Below are 17078 nucleotides of genomic sequence, written 5' to 3' on the forward strand. Positions count from 1 at the left end.
ATTTGCAAGGCAAAACAACACAGGGTAACAGACTGTTGACAGTTTAAGATGCGATCAAATATCATCTCTTTGTGTTTGCGTACAACAGGGACAGGATGCCTTGAGGGCAAAGACTCTTATAAATGCCAATGTCTTCAATAAACAGCTCACTAACAATGTGAATTTGAAAAAAAAAAAATAGCTGCAACAGTGTTAGGTTGATCTGATAGTCATGCTCCGAACCAGCTGCCACTGAAAATCATACTCTGATATCGTATTGCCAGTTCTACCCATGCACTCATCATCTCTCATCCGATCTCATTGAACTCTCAATGCTATAGAGGGAACGTTGTGTTTAACAATGTCACGACCTGGTCATGTGAATGTTTTCCTCGGAGGTCATCAGAGACTTGAACCTCACAGTCCGGACAACCCATGTTTGTCCCAAGTTAATGAGGTCAACCTAGGTTAAAGGTCGCTTGAGAAACTAGTAACACTTCCAGTATAAGTCACAGCCCAAAAAGAGTTAAACTTATGGGAAAGTCTGATGCGGTGACAGACCTATGCTGAATTTAACAGTGAAAAGCATCCTGAGAACCTATCAGATGTACCCAAGTGCGTATATAGATCTGAGTAATATGCAATGGTTGCATCATTACTGCAATCATATATCATACATTAACCAAGAGATGGGATATTTTGTGACTTAGATACTATCATTTATGTCTAGAATTTCAAATTTGACTTGCACGACTCGAAGTCATAAATCAACTCTCTGACGTGGTAAGTTATTAGTTCTCTATCCAGATCTCCTTTCTAGTGGTTACATACAAAAAATAAAAAGTCGAGGCTAACATATAAGTTAATTCTTTGAAAGTCTTCAAATACATAGTAGTTTGAACAACACTCCTCATCCAACAATTATCCACAATTACTCTTGTGAGGGTAGAGTATTAAACCGTGCATCATTCGATGATCGTCTACTCATTCCTATTCTTTCTCCTTACACCATCATCTGCCCAGGAATCCCTTGTTCTCCCCGCCCTACTGCCCTCACTGTATCAAGGACCTCCAAAACGTATCATGCTCCCCCTAACCTTTCTTTCAAATCCAACTACCCTCCTCCTTATCCTACTACCCTCCTCATCCTACCATCACAATACCTATCACAATATTATTCATGTCCACATCCACTATTCACTCACTCCCACACCCTGTCTTTTCCCTCTCCACTTCATCATCCATGCCCACTCAATCTTCTCGTCTAAAATGCGCCTCAGAGACAGATAGTCAAACTCTCAAACTTTCACAATATTCTTTTAGCCTACCTACCACTTGTGAGGGCTCATTTTGAAGCTTATGGAGTAAATAAAGTTTTTGCTGGTTTAGTTTTGTGAAAATCAGGAATTTTCATTTTCCCATAGAAATAGCATAGGAATGGCGGCCATCTTGAAATTCAAATATTGGTAAATAATTTGTTTCTCTTGTATCAAAATTTGCACAGTGACCCCCGATCTTTATTCTTGATTTTGAAAGAGAATGGTTAGAAGTTTGTTTAACTTTCAGCAAAAGTTTAAATCTTTCATTTTCGCTGAGTGAACTACATATATGTACCTGAGCCCATCACCCTCCATCTGAATTCATTGGCAAAATATGGACCACACAAGAATCACCGCAATGCTTAATATTTCATAGGGTGCAAATTGAAACATTTGAGAAATGACTTGATCTTCATCAGTTATGAGACCATCACATTTATTGTTTTACTCACATATAATGTGCATTTCAAAATTATATCATGCAATAAAATGTTATTAGCGGTCATGTGAGCATACTGTAAGAACTTTGTCATCTAATTGTAACTCAATGACACCTTCTATCAATCGAGTTCATAAATTTGTATGATTTTTCTACATTCATTATCTGCAGAAGCTGCAATCTGCCACCTCATATTCACGCTAATGTGCAGCGTCTCGGAAGCTGTTATCTAATTGGGTGGCTGAATCTGACCGTTATCATTGAATAATACAAAAAAAAGACTCCCTAAGTTGCTGTGAATAGTGACAATGGACCAATTAGATATAACCTTCTGAGCCAGCTGCACATCAGCAGTCATATTCTTATGGTATCATTTAGTTTATTTCTCATGCATGTGCATGTAACCTTTTTCGGGTAGGATGTGCCTCAGGGGTAGTTTTTTGAACACTTGAAATTGTTAACTACGCTTTTCTGGTCTGCTGCTTGCATATACTCATTTCAAAGCGTTTGTGTTTTTAGAAATATTGCTAGATTATAGGTAATCACAGTATTTGCACAATCACTCTTGATTTTCATTTTTGATTATGAATAATGAAAGACATTGGTATAAAAATGCTTTTGTGGAAAGATGGAGCAAGCATTTACTACTCTCTCATCCAAAGCGTGTATTACATTAACATGATTTGGACAAATTTGTTGTTTGAGTGGTAAAGTTGGATGTCTGATTACGGACCTATAGTGCAAAGGTTAAACAATCCATCTTACAAGGACAGACTAATTTTTCCATCAATGCTACATTTTGAAATGTACACTAACCAATTCTAACAAAGGAGCGCATATCTATTATATAGTTAACCATGATTGAATACTCAATTTGAATGCAATTTCCTCTTTTCATATTTTAAATTAAATGCTACATCAAAATGTGACATTGTTTGGGTTTTGAGAAATGTGATAGTAGATGTAACGGTACTCAGAAGAATTATGCAGACATTGTAGAACTTTCGAGATGACCTTCTAGGTTTCATCAGTGCTGCTTGAGCACAAAATCTTTCAATATATATTGAGATTTGATGCTATATGAACTTTTTAGCGAAACATAACCTGTTCACACCCAATTTTCTGTAAACGGGTCCATACTCACCATTGATAAAAATGGGTTTGGGCTGAACTATGGTGCTAGAAGGATTAAATGTGGTGAGATATTTCATAAAATTTTGTCATGGACATAGTGTCAAAATTAAGTCTCCTTCTTGAAATCCAGCCAGGATAACAATGTGGATGTTATGTTAGTGTTGTACTCTACTGTACTCTACCCTCCTACCAACAGAAACTGATGACTTTAACAAGACAGAACATTTGCCTTTGTTCTAGCCAATAATGGTGTTTTAAGGTAGAACACGCCTCCGAGACAGATAGTCTGACTCTCACACTTTTCCAATTCTTTTCTGATCTATCACTTGTGGGGGCTCATTTTGAAGCTCTTGGAGAAAGAAAAACTTTCATCATCTTAGTTTTTTTAAATAAAAAATTTTGTTTTTCCCCATAGAGTTGTCACAGGGATGGAGGCCATTTTGAATTTCAAATATTGCAAATGTTGGATGATTTGCTTCCCTAGTTAAAACTTTGCACAGACAGTGACCCCTGAATAATATTATTCTTGATTTGGTAAGACTAAGAGAAAGGTTGAATGTTTCACAGATGAAAGTTTGAGCAAAAGTTTAAGTCTTTTACGGTACATTCAAAGCGTATACTACCTTAAACCACAGAATATGAGAAAATTTTTTTGTAAGCAATTGAACATTGACATTGAAAAGAAACCAGACCATTTAATGCTTTGGAAAAATGAAATAATAGCTAAGCTGTGAGTCACCGAGTATGCTAACATGTTGAAAATTGTGAGTGACAGTATAACATGTATCGACACAAGTCATCCCCAAATGCAACTACAAACAGTACAAAACATTTTCCCATTTTTACATTTCGACTTCCCACTTTGGCTGAACAACACACAAGATAATATAGGTGTATTTGAAGAACTGTGTGGGCCTAATCTCCATTGCCAAAACAATTGGATTTTCTCCTTTGTGACGCAAAAAGTCTCCCTGAAACAATGTTGACTTGTAAAATCCTTCCATTGGGGACTAGAATTCTTCAATTTTGCAAAAAAATAGGTGTATGATATAAGTCTCCCTAGAATAACACAAATAAGTAAATTTGTTAAGTATGGGCAAATATTCTTCATCTGTGCAAAAAGCCCCCATATTTTTCAAAAATCTCCAAATTTCTGCAATAAAAACAAATGTGTTTTCTTTCTTCTCCCAGCTGTGTGAAACGAAAAGTCTACCCACAATGTTGATTTGTAAGATTGTTTGGTGCAGGCCCGGTATAGTTCAGTTTGGCAAAAAAAATATCTCAAAATGCAACTATGAGTGCAAACAGTGTTGATAAAGTATGACTGGATGGTGACGTAAAACCTAACAGTACAATATCCTGAGGTATAGAGCAGCCATTAGCTTAATGTGATATATTTGATGTAGTCAGACATTATGTCATTATTTCTTTATCTGTTCTGTCTGTGAGTCACACTGAACACGTTTTGTCAACTACTCATGCTTCAGATTTTGACAGGAACTCCATCTTCTCAAAGAAGCAACTGGCCATCTAGCTTTTCTGATGATAGTGACTTTGAGCCTTCCATCATACTGTATATTGAAATCATAGAACAGTTAAGAAGCCCTCTTCTATGAAGACAAATATACTGTTACAGCAAACATGTATTTCCACCAATTAAAATATATGTTCTTGACATAAATATATAAATATTCTTGTAGTATCAGACATTAAAGACAAAGCAAATAGAAAGAATTCAATATCGTATAGTTAGGATGGACAATATAAAACCTGATATGCATAGCTTACTTTGTTACGATTGGATATCATGTTTGTCAGTTCAACAGACCAAGATAAACTTGTACACGATACAACAGTGGTAAAAGCATTTATGGATTTTTGGAGAAGACTTGTAAAATATAAAACCAATTACTACGAGTGATGTACATGATAACATTCAGGAAAGTTGTAATATAAGCTTATTCACAAAATACCACGATTTATGTCCGAGTACATCGTGCAGAGGAGGTATTGTCCTCGATGTTACGCATCTCGGACAATACCGAAACATACGATATACAAGGATAAAAATCCAGGTATTTTATGAATAACCTTATTATTATACCGGTACACCTTTTTAGCCCAATTTTACAAGGAAAAGTCAAAATTAAAGCGTTTTTTGGATGCCGGTTGCGCACTACACTTAGCGATTGCGAGCAGACTTTGAAGCGTTCAGCACGTCCGCTAAGCTCACAGAACAGAATTTCAACACGCACAGTACAGTGCAGTGCATCTATGCACGAGGTAGAAATTGTAGGTCAGCAGCATAATTTCACTCAAATTCACAGGTTTTGGATTGACCACAATTAACTTCGTGAAGTACTGAATGTTTAGAAGTATATTTTCCGTAAAAATTTCAAACATCTCTCTTTTTCCCCCATGTTGACGTAAGGTTTTTTGAGGTCAAAGGTCAAATAGCGTACAATAACACCTACAGTTATTGTACTCCGCGACAAAGTTATTGGACTCCACGTCCTCTGATACCGAAAGTTACTGTACGACGAAACTCCATAGGTTACAGACACAGGTGTATAATCAAGATTACTCGACAGGGAAAGCAGCTGAATGTTTCATATATTCATTGTATTTGATATTATTCTTTAAAACAAGTACACAGTCTGTCATTCTCCATAAAATATGTTGAAATACCAAGTATTAGCCTTGCTATTCTCAAAACCACGAATTGTATACAAAACACAGTGTTATTGTTGACAATTTCATGGAGTCCAGAATAAAATTCATTTGTGTACAAAAATATTGGACTTAACCCTTTGAGCGCCATCAATTTTTCTCACCTTTATAAAATATACCACAGTCAATTTTTCTCAGATTTTTGTCAAAATTTTGACAAAAAACTCTAGCCAATAAAATATGATGTCCATTTGGTCTAAAATTATCAAAAAATTTCAGAAAAATTCATAAAAAATTGGTGAAATGTGGCAGTAAAATTTTGGTGGGAAAAATTACAGCACTCAAAGGGTTAAATACACGCATGCAGTATTGACAGGTTGAACACTCCTGGCTTTTCAGGATATTTTTTGGAGTAAAACTTGGAAAAGATAATACCAAAAGTTACAAGCTGATTGAGCTTAATGTCAACAAGTAATTGTGTGAAAATTACAAAAAATCTTTGCTTCTTGCAAAGTTTGCTCTATAATCTGTCCATGTGCACATCAGTGTCTTACAAAATCACCAGTGATATCATCCCCAAATGTAGAGAAAACAGAAAAACTTTTGGCCTACGACTTTAACTTGCAAAGGTTACCAAACTTAATGTTGATTTAATAAAATCAAGCTGTAACCTTGCCACAAGCAACAAATATAGTGTTTTTCACTTCCCTTGGGAATGACATTGGTTAGTGGACTTGAAAGGTCAGCATGAGATGATGTACATACATATCAAAATGGTGATTGTACAGTACTGTACATGAGAATGCAGAGTTCTCCTGTAAATTCAAGCAAGACGGGGAACAGTTGAAATACGAGAACATTAAGCGGAGGTTTATCTCGTTTCTGTTTGATGATGATGATGATAATGATCGTGAAGACTCCATCACTGAATTTCCTATGAGCCAATTAAATGCTTGAACCACTGCAGGGAGAATTGCCTTCAAGTTCAAACATTCAAGGTTGTGCCAGAAGTCCCATGAAGAGCTGTTTACTGATTAACTTTTTCGATTAAAAGTTGGAAGGATCACATCCTATGGCGGTGTTTAATGTTGTTATGTGAATAGGATTAAATAAAATTCAATATTTTGGGGAAAATAAATAGGGATAAATGAAGTTTAAATGAAGAACATAACAAGAATACGATACAACGTACACGTAGTATTAAAGCCCTGTTAGTAAATGGCATTACTTATGGCAAAAGGATAAAAATCTCTGTTAAGGTAGAATGCGCCTCAGGGACAGAAATTTGAGCTTTCCAATTTTATCAATTCTCTTCTGATCTACCACTTACTTGTGGCGGCTCATTTCAAAGCTCTTGATGAAATAAAAGTTTTCAACGTCTTAGTTTTTCAAAATTTCCAAAATTTTACTTTCCTCATAGAGTTAACACAGGGATGGCAGCCATTTTGAATTTCAAATATCAGGAAATCTTAGGTAATTTGTCTCTCTAGTAACAAAGTTTGCATGGTGACCCCCGATTTTTATTCGTGCTTTGGTAAGAGAATGATAGAAAGTTTCATTGTGGAAAGTTTGAGCAAAAGTTTAAGTCTTTCATTTTCTAGACGCATATTACCTTAAATTGAAAAGACCTCTGAAATACGATTTGTTCTACCAATGGCAATGTATTAGAGGAAGCACAGACATGGTTACTCTGGAGTAACTAACTAACCATGGTCAAAACCTTGTTCTGGAAGCAAGATTTGTTACTTATTATATGAGCTATATAAACTGTCTGAAAACAATGTCAGTAACTTGATTTACGTTTGTGCTGCTTGGAGTAAATGCATAAATTTTGCCATTGATTCGTCTTCTTTCACCCTTGCATGATGGGTATTGGTAAAATGATGTAATTTCTGATCGATTGGCGCGTTATTGGCAACCGCGAACCAACCCAGTCTTCGAAGAAATCCATGGCAGTTGAATATAGACAGCAGTACTTACTCAGATAATACCGTTTTACATGTAAAACACTTAAATATTTCTCCACAGTAGAAGTACGTCAGGCATAAGGGTACAGGGCGTGCATCTGATAAAACATTACTCTTACACATCCTACTCTATATTCTTGTGCTCACAACATTCTCTGCCAGTGTCATCTGTCATGTACGGTAGACATGGTAGAGCTTGACTTACACTTTATGTTTGGAAATTTCATCTGGATGTGTACACATTCAAACTCGGGACAAATACAGTGCATCGATCTGACAGAATCTCTGCAATAAAACGTTGAAGCACTGTCGACGAGTGTGAAGAACGTGTACTCCTAACGTTGATGAGCTCGCCAACAAAACATACGATATTTGAAGCCCTACCTTGAATAAGTCTATGCCAGAGCCGACACACCAGGGATGCTTGCTTCAGCTCGTCGTACGGAGAGAGATACGAGAGGATTCGTTCCAAGAGTTCTTCTGGCAAATGGTTGAAATTTAGATCAAAAGCGGGAGAAGCGGCAGTCGCCATAGCTGAAGTGTAGAGCAAGAAGACGATAAGAAACCTGACTAGTGAGACATCATCATACACAGGCAAATCATCAATGAAATCCAGCAGCAGCTGAAGCGAAGAGATTTGATATCAGCCGAGCCTCGTTCGCAGTTCACATTATATCGGCCAACCTCACAATATGTAATGATTATAATCACTCCTGGAAGACTTTCGCCGTCCCTTATCTAATTATGACTATGATACTTTATTTTAATCAACCAATGAAATTAATTTGCATTAACATGTAATATTTGAATCGTGTAAATTTACATTTTTTCTTCTATTGCAAGAGGTTACACTTGAAAAATGGCGACGTACAGTTGATGTTCTACGATCACATCGGCCTCAGCTGAAACATTTTCTGAATCGAATACAGTTCAGTCGTTGATTGCGAAGAATGAAGCGCTATTGAAAGACATTAGTCTTCAACTTTATTGTGCATATGTCTCTTCCCCTTCTACAAGGTGCGTTTACCAATTCACTCGCTTTTATGCATTGCCAGTTGATACAACGTACACGATCGGATCACTCGATCATGTCAAATTTGTCGTCTGGTCGTAGTAGCCAGAATGCAAAGTCCAGTTCAGTATATTGGCCCCGCGGCATTCAGCATCTATCATTTGCAGTGTTAGGCTATTAGAAACCCAATTCGCGATTCAGTTTTTGCTGTTGTGTTAGGGAAATCAACGTAACTTCGATTGAACAATAGATTGTTTATACGTTCTAATTTGACAGGCTTGTACCATTATTACGTCCATATACCTGTAGAGGGCGCTCTAACCAGTTCAACTATGTCTTTCTAAGGTCTCAGTGCACCTTTCAATGTCAAATCATACAATGTTATACAGTCCGGGTCAGCTCCAAAATTGGAGACTCATTATGATAATGTATTCCGGCATTCAGCCAATCATCGACCAGATTACATCATTAATAAAGTACAGGTCACGCTGGGTCACAAATTACCCACCAAGTGTGATCGGCAGTTTTGGTCCGCTTATTAAGCCCCTGTCTTGTGAATTTCGACGAATTTCGACAGTCAACATAATCCACGTATTCTGCAGAAGGTCATGTCAACAAGGAGTCCGATTAGTGAACAAATATTCGAAATATTGACGATTCATTTCTACCCCCAGTTTATCGATTTCGCTCAAGTACCGAGAATCATTTTGTGGATGTTCGTCATCTCTATTAGAAATACTGTTATAAAGGTTATTTGTGTAGGTACGCGTATAACATTTTGCAAGAAAGAAGAGCAATGTCAGAGCTTTAAAATGATACCTGTTTTGTAGTTGTCAAACGCAGACTAAAAATGGTACGCGATTTTGAAAATGTGTTGACAGAGTGGCCACACAACTGTTCCCCATACGGTAGAATTTGTATCGCTGCCATCTCCAATACAAATGGGGTATTCTGAACGATCTGTGTAGGTACACGATTTATATTTCGCAGGACTTCAAGCCAGAGTCTAGGAATCACAGCGATATATGGGGTTTGGTTGTCTTAGCCAGAATAAAACTGGTACGCGATTTTGAAATTGTGTTTTGACAGAGTGGCCATACAACTGTTCGACATTATGACAGAATACGGCGCGGGAGTTCGACACAGTATGGCGTACGTAACGAAGGACGCATGTGGAGGTTGCCAGGAAATACAATTTTTACTGATGGCGCGCTGGCCGCTGATTGGCTAATGAGAGGGGGAAAATATTATGGTATAGCGTCTCCAATTTTGGAGCTGACCCGGACTGTTATACCTGTACCGCTCCCATCACATACGTCCATAGATATTGAAAATAAATGAGATATTTAGAACTTCTAATAAGTAAATTGTGCAGCATGATAAACATAATAATTGTGGCTCTATGGGCCTGGTAGACTGTGGGTGGACGCATGGCTTCAAAGCCTATAGAGTAAATATGTCGCAAAACTGCACTGCCAATGTGAAGTGTACACCTAGGGCCACTTTGATGCCTAATTTTCCCTTATTCACTTAAACAACAATGCTTTTCCCGAAACTTTGTTACAAGTCAGAAAAGTACAACTTGAGAGAGCTCTTGAACATGGGTCAAATAGCGGGTCATTTGAGTCCTGGAACCCATTTGCCAATTAGAGGTCCAAATTATTATGAAAAACATTATTGCCCAACCCACATGAATTCAATAGGTTAGATGGGCATAGTGTTTTGACAGAGGGTCTCTGCCCCAATAAACACCTTTTGCTAGTGAAGTTAGAAAGATATTGGGGTAATGGTTATGTGAAAACTGGATTACTAAAGAGTTAAAGATTGGTAGATCTTTGCTTTGCAGATTTATTTAGTAGGCTTATGATGTAAAAATGTTACTTTTCTCAACGGGGATGGGTGACTGAAGCATGGTTAACCAAGGGGTTGGGAGAACTGTAAATTTTCTCAATTTATTTAAGCAACGCTGTCAGGATTTAGACATTCAAAATTGGCGTAGCTCCTTATGTTTATTTCCCAAACTTGACACTTACAGAAAGTTTAAATTAGTATTCGAAAAGGAACAGTATCTGCGATTAATAGATAAAGGTCGCTACAGAGAGGCGTTGTGTCGTTTTAGGGTTTCCTCTCACTCCCTTCGTATAGAAAAAGATCGACCATTACGTAATATCCGTGAAGAAAGAATATGTATATTTTGCGAGAATAGTAACATTGAAGATGAATTTCACTTTTGTATTGTCTGTCCTTTCTATTGTGAATTACGTTCAAAGTATATTCCAAAATACTATCATACAGTCCCAACATTTGATAAATTCATTCTTCTTATGCAATCCCAGAGTGCACTGATTTTATGTAATCTTTCTAAATTTATTTTCTTTGCCATGAAAAAGCGTTCTGACGCTATAGATGACACCATTATTTAACACTGTTCTTTTTTGGGGGTTTGTTTTTGTATGCACATGTCTTAGTGCGTCCTCCAGTGAATCTTTTGTAACAGATATGGAATACTTTAAGGCCGGTGGCCTATTGTATCTGAATAAATTGTTGTTATATACAACTATATAATTAGATATGTACCTTCATGCCAGTTACACAGTCTTATCCTCCATAACTCCAGGGAAACGGTCACGTATTCACTTTCTCAGTGCCACAACTTGCCAAGATGGTCGAATCTAACGTGGAAGAAATGGGCTCTCTAGTACAACATGACTGGCACAAGACAGTTGAAGGAAAAGAATACTTCAACTCAGTGTTCAGAAATGAGAAACGGAAAACTTTCGGTGAGTAGGTATGGTGAACAGTGCAGACCAAGGTTACTTTCATGACTGGGCTAGCCTTGAGCTGCCATTGGACTTGAATTTAGGCTAACCTGATCTAGTAAAATCAATGCTAGTCTGATACTACTAGTCTTACCTGACCGCAGTATGATACAAACATGCACGTTTGTACATGCTCATGGTACAGATCGTAAATCAAACTTGAATCATACCAGTGGTCTTGTCCTTTCTGTAAATGTCCTCAGTCAAACCAATTTGATTTCTGTTTTAATCAATAAATCTGGGTAATTTTCAAATGTTTTGCATAGCAAATTACATACTCGTAATATTTGTATCAATTGCCATTGTACTGAAAGGTACAGTTGTTTTGCAGCGCAATTTGGTAGTCTTCCTCGTTCATGCTCGTCATGCTAGAATTGTAAAGTGCACATATAGTTATAGGGCTGACCCAAAGCTTGTGTTTGGAAAGCTAATCTTGGCCCACACTGTCTGACTTTATGTATCTCTGTTTGCATATTACCTATGAAATCAGCATGATAGCTAAACATCACTCTTTTACACAAAATTGCCAAATTTTTCCACACTACCCTACAGTGTTCCATAACTTCAGACAAAATTGATTGAAAATATGAACCAAAACCACTCTCTACTTGCCTTCTTTGACAACATGGGAAACTTTATAATAGTAGTACAACGTTAGGACAAATCCCCTCATAATTACACTTGTCAAGTGGTTTCAGTCATTCACAATCACATACGACAAAACCAAAATTTTTGGCACCTTTTACAATCCTTTTCCTGAGATCCTGTCTTTGACCTTTTCTCTGTGCACAAAATGAAATGCCTCAAGGATCAACTATGTGAACATCAGGCTGAATGTGAAAGAGAAAAAATAGTATAGCAATCATAGAGAACTGTCATGCTGATGTCCTATTTTTCCAATGAACTGATATATTACATGTTATTTCCATTGCAGGTTTACTTGAGAGACCCAGCCTTTCTCCACAACTCAACTTAGAATCTGTCAGTTACAAGATATTTTTAGTTGGAAAAGCTGGGGTCGGTAAGACTGCCACTGTTGCAAAGCTACTTGGAGTAGAAGTTCCCAGCAGTCATAGTGAGACACCAGGTAATTTGCCTTCATATTGTTCTGTACATGGTTAATAGTATAGCATGGTCATATATTGTTTAAACAAGGAGATTCGAGTGTTCTTGTTCGGGATAGAAATAAAGTTCTGGAAGTACCTGCCAGGTATGTTTTGATGGCCATGTAGTTAGAGAGAGTGCTATGCTGTAAAAAACATGAATATCGGGAATAGCTGATGTACCTTGAATGAAATTATATTGAAAGATGAGCATCGCTTTCCTCCAGACTGTATGGTGAGACTCACTGTTAATATTGTACATGTATATAATGTGTACTTACAAAATTAAACAGCCTCTAATATTCCTATGCTCATCATGCCATACTTCATTTAGGAAAGACCTGGTGATACATTCACTTTTTGGCTATATGTACACCGACAGTACTTGAGGATAGAACAACAGAGAATGTGGGTTGAAGTGTAAACACACAACTGATCTGGTTCACCTTGAATAAAACCATGAAGGGAATAAATAATCAGCTCCCTGCTAAAATAATATGAAAAAATGAAGTTACACACTATATTTATGACGTATATCCATTCATACCAGTAAGGACAGAAATAAAAGCACCCTTTATGTCATCCCTCCTATGACAGGAATTCTTACATCTATCGTTTACTGGCCTGCAAAGGTGGCTGATAGAATTTTGATGTTCAAGTTTCATTTCTGGGACGCTGGTGAGCAAGCCATGAAGAAGTTTGACCACATCTTACCAGTAAGTATTCTGAGAAATCTTCCATGTAATACAAGGAATTCAAGAGCTCTATTAATAGACACTAAATGGAAAATAGCTATTAAATAAATAGCTTTCTCAAATATAAGAAACGTAAAACTTTGCAGAATGAAAAATGTGAGATGCCATCTTCTTTCAAAGTTTCATTCAGTGCATATCAACTTATATTTGATAGTGCGCCCTCAGTGGCATTGCTATGGATTTCTTTTGGCCTATTCTGATGACAACTACCTGATTGGGAATGATCTCCTCAGGAAATCTTTGTAGTTAATCTACATTTTGTGATCAAATGGAAAGTTAATTTGACCCATATTGTGGACTGTGCATGAAAGAAAATCTGAAAATGCAGAGTAAAAGTGGGGTACACGATCTCAGCACAAGTTAAACCCTTTTCCCACCAAAATTTTAGCGCAACATTTTACCAATTTTTATGAATTTTTCCATAATTGTTTTCATAATTTTAGAGGCAAACAGACATCACATTCAATTGGCTTCAGTTTTTCAGCAAAATTTCAGCAAAAATCTGAAAAAATTTGACTGGGGCATATTTTGTAAAGGCAACAAAAATTGACTTTGGCGCTCAAAGGGTTAAAGCCCAAGTAACTGAGTCCAGCAATGCATTCAATCTATATATAGCAATGTAACCTGTATAAGCATTTTGATATACATATATTCACCATGTGTCTCTTGCCTTGTATTGACGACAGGCTTGCAAAGAGAAAATTGATGCAGTGCTGTTTCTTTTCTCGTTCACCGACCGTCCAAGTTTTGAAGACTTACAAAACCAGATGTCGAAAATTTTAGAACCAACGGAAAATGTGCTCAAAGTGGTAGTTGGAACCAAATATCCTTAAAGGTGCACGGTCACCGTAAATTTGCATATTCCATATATGGTAAAGGGGCTGGGCTTAGCGTACTACCTGTAACACCTGTAGCTGTCGGTCCTCCATATTTGATACATCAGGAACATGCAGACGACGCTGCTAAGTATGCCATGGCTAGTCGTGCGGGGGCGCCCTTTTTAAAAAGCGGCCACCCGCGTAAAATCTGTGATTGGCTATTAAAAACAAGTGACCGTATATCTTTAAATGTACAATGTTAAGACGTTAGGTAGAGTTCTAGCTACCGAGTCTCACTAACTGTCATTCTTATATACGATGCAACAACACATAAAGTCATGTACCATGTCATGTTTTTGTCCATGTAGTTTACATGGTCTCAACAGGTATTCAGATCGTACCTTTACCCCAGCAATCCTTGCCAACCTACAGATTCAATACCCTTAATTAAACTAAAAACTCTGGACATAGCCTCTTCAACTTCAGAAGCTTCCAAACGTTAGGGAAGACAATGACAGTCATCAGAGCAAATGTGTAGACTGTGTATTTGGTTAGACTACATTGAAAACACTGTGTGTACTGTCCATTTTAAACTCAACCAAATAGCCTGAAACACACTTTCAAATTCCTGTAGAATAGATAAATGTGATGGATATGATCATGTTGTAAATTTTTATTTACCCTTCCCGCCCTATTTCATATATGAACTTGTCAACCACACAATTGACAACTTTGGAACTGAACCCAATCTCAGTATTCAAGGGATGGAAAGAGAGAAATTACTCAACTTTTTTGAGATTGATGATGCAACAGTCATAACATATGATTCTGATATTTCAACAGTCAAAAGATAGTGGTAAGGACAGGGACATAAAACAACCAAATTGAATATGTGCAGAATCAGCATTTCTAGAAAATTACCCTTATGGAATTTACCTTGTTTTAAGTCGGTTGGTTCAGTGGACATTTAGCTATGAATTGAACTAATTTCTTTGACAAATTGGCAGACAGCTAGACAGAGTGATATATACACCAGTGTACAAACTAGTGTATTGCCTGCAGCATACAGAGAGTAAGAATATAGAAATTGAGTAAGAATACAGGAATACCTTCGTACAGACTAAAAGATTCAGTTGTTGTTGGCACTCCTTAACAAATGACTGGAGGTCTTTTAGTGTAACCATTTATAATTTTTCCTTAACTCCATCTCACATATGATCAGTACAACCACAGTGAAATTGCAACGCGGGAACTCCGAGACTTTGAACACCGATACAAAGTGCCAATCTTAAAGATCAAAAATGTGAACAGAGTTCATCTAAACGATGCAGAGAGATCTCTTGATGGTAAAGCCGAGTTGGAAGATGTGGCACCTCTCCTGAACAGTTTGGCAGAAAGACTCTGGTATCGCGACCAAGTAGCTGTAGGCCTTGTATGACATCTTGTCACCAAATAACAATTTTTTCCAACATTACATATTTCACTGTATTTTTATATGCTATAGTACATAGACAACAAATCAAGCAAGAGGATCAAGTACAGAAATAATCCATTATATATGTATGTAATTTTCGGTGTGATAATTTTAAAATTCTTATTTTTTCTAAAAGTTGACGTCAAGCTTTATCCGAAAAACTGTCACTACAAAGATATTTCTGTGATTTGGGATTTCCAGATTTATTGAGTTATTTATAAAGATTTGAATTATTCCTTATTTCCTGAGTTGTATTGATGAATTCATTGTAGTGCACTGAGCTGTTGATTTCATATAAAAAAAACTTGGGAAACATAGGACTCAAAGAAATCACGATTCAAAAAATGATGTAATGTAGATGTAATTGTAGTTGAAGGATATACTGGTAGGTTGTCAGCTGCAGAAGTCCCAAGTTTTCCTATGACCAAAAAGGTCAGGTTCAGTGCATATGATAAATTTTGATCTCAGTGAAATACACACTTTTTGTAAAAATCTAGCTTTTGTAAGCTTAAGGGAGTATGTGTCTGAAACTGGCTCTATGAAAATATGAGCACCAAAACACTGCATAACATGTGACCTAAGTCAGAATGTGGACACAGTGTGTTACAAAATAAACTGTTGTTTTCAAGCGATGGTACAAAATCGTTTTGTTGGATTTTGATTATCGATAACATGTGCTGGTGCTAACAGTTATCCTTTTATTCATAGTTGGTAATTTGAGAAAAAAAAATTACATTTTGGAGAAATCAAGAGGCAATGGTTGGAGGAAACAGGCCTTTTGAAAGAATTCTTCTTTGTACAATAAAACATAGAAAAATTTTAGTGTTAAAATTTACTTTACTTGAATTCAAAATGTACTTCACTTTAATTCAGGAGATGACAATATTTATCAAATCACTTTTGTTCCCATTACAAAATATTTAAGAATCTTTGAGAAATAAAGTTATTTTATAAAAAAGAACATTTATTGGTCTCTGGTATCAATACTTGAAATAAAAACTCATGATTGGTAGTTTGTATTGCAGTGAAAGACTAAAATTATGAATGCTGTCTTTTAAGGTAAGATCACCTTTGGGAACAGATTTCCAACAACCAGAAGTTGCTCAAATTCTTCCTAATTTTGGGCTATTTGAGATATGTGGACTATGCATTTATCTAATCGTCTCAAAACGGACGAAGTACGAGCAGACGTACGAGCAAATTACGAGTGACGTAATGTGCCGCACTTTCACCGTACAAGTGACGTAATGTCAGTATTTCTCTATAGTCTGCCTGTGTTCAGCGTACTTTTGTGAGTGACATAATGAAATACATGGCTGCGTGATCGAAAAAATCTCATTGTAATTTGAAGGAATATGGCAAGTTTAATGTTAAAAAAACTTCAAGAAAAAACAACGCAACAGTTATTGCAGCTTCACCAGCGGTAAGTTCATATCCAGAGCCCCGTTCGGTCTACCGCCGCGCCGTCGCTTGAAAACAATCTCATAAACCCAGCCATATGGGCAGCTGTGTATGGACAGCTTGATGCTTGACTTCCCAGAGAAGGCGAGCTGTCACGTTCAAGCTCAGGATTATTTGTCGATCAAATT

The 17078-nt window shown here is 36.9% G+C and overlaps 2 protein-coding genes across 2 annotated transcripts in view; one reads left to right on the forward strand and one right to left on the reverse strand.

The window, feature by feature from the left end:
• Positions 1-8158, reverse strand: part of LOC139137592 (F-box only protein 42-like) — a 112361-nt gene extending 104203 nt beyond the window's left edge. Inside the window, exon 1 of the mRNA XM_070705772.1 lies at positions 7893-8158. Coding sequence (XP_070561873.1) covers positions 7893-8040 — 148 coding nt within the window. The 5' untranslated portion in view covers positions 8041-8158. The remainder of the gene's footprint in view (positions 1-7892) is intronic.
• A 210-nt stretch (positions 8159-8368) lies between these two features.
• LOC139137601 (ciliogenesis and planar polarity effector 2-like) lies at positions 8369-15631 on the forward strand. Its single transcript, XM_070705792.1, has 6 exons — positions 8369-8525; positions 11138-11300; positions 12274-12426; positions 13040-13158; positions 13884-14020; positions 15228-15631. The coding sequence occupies exons 2-6, from the start codon at positions 11183-11185 to the stop codon at positions 15451-15453; spliced, it is 753 nt and encodes a 250-aa protein (XP_070561893.1). The 5' UTR covers positions 8369-8525; positions 11138-11182; the 3' UTR covers positions 15454-15631.
• The last annotated feature ends 1447 nt before the right edge of the window (positions 15632-17078 follow it).

The sequence above is a fragment of the Ptychodera flava genome, chromosome 7, assembly GCF_041260155.1.
Source record: "Ptychodera flava strain L36383 chromosome 7, AS_Pfla_20210202, whole genome shotgun sequence".
NCBI lineage: Eukaryota > Metazoa > Hemichordata > Enteropneusta > Ptychoderidae > Ptychodera > Ptychodera flava.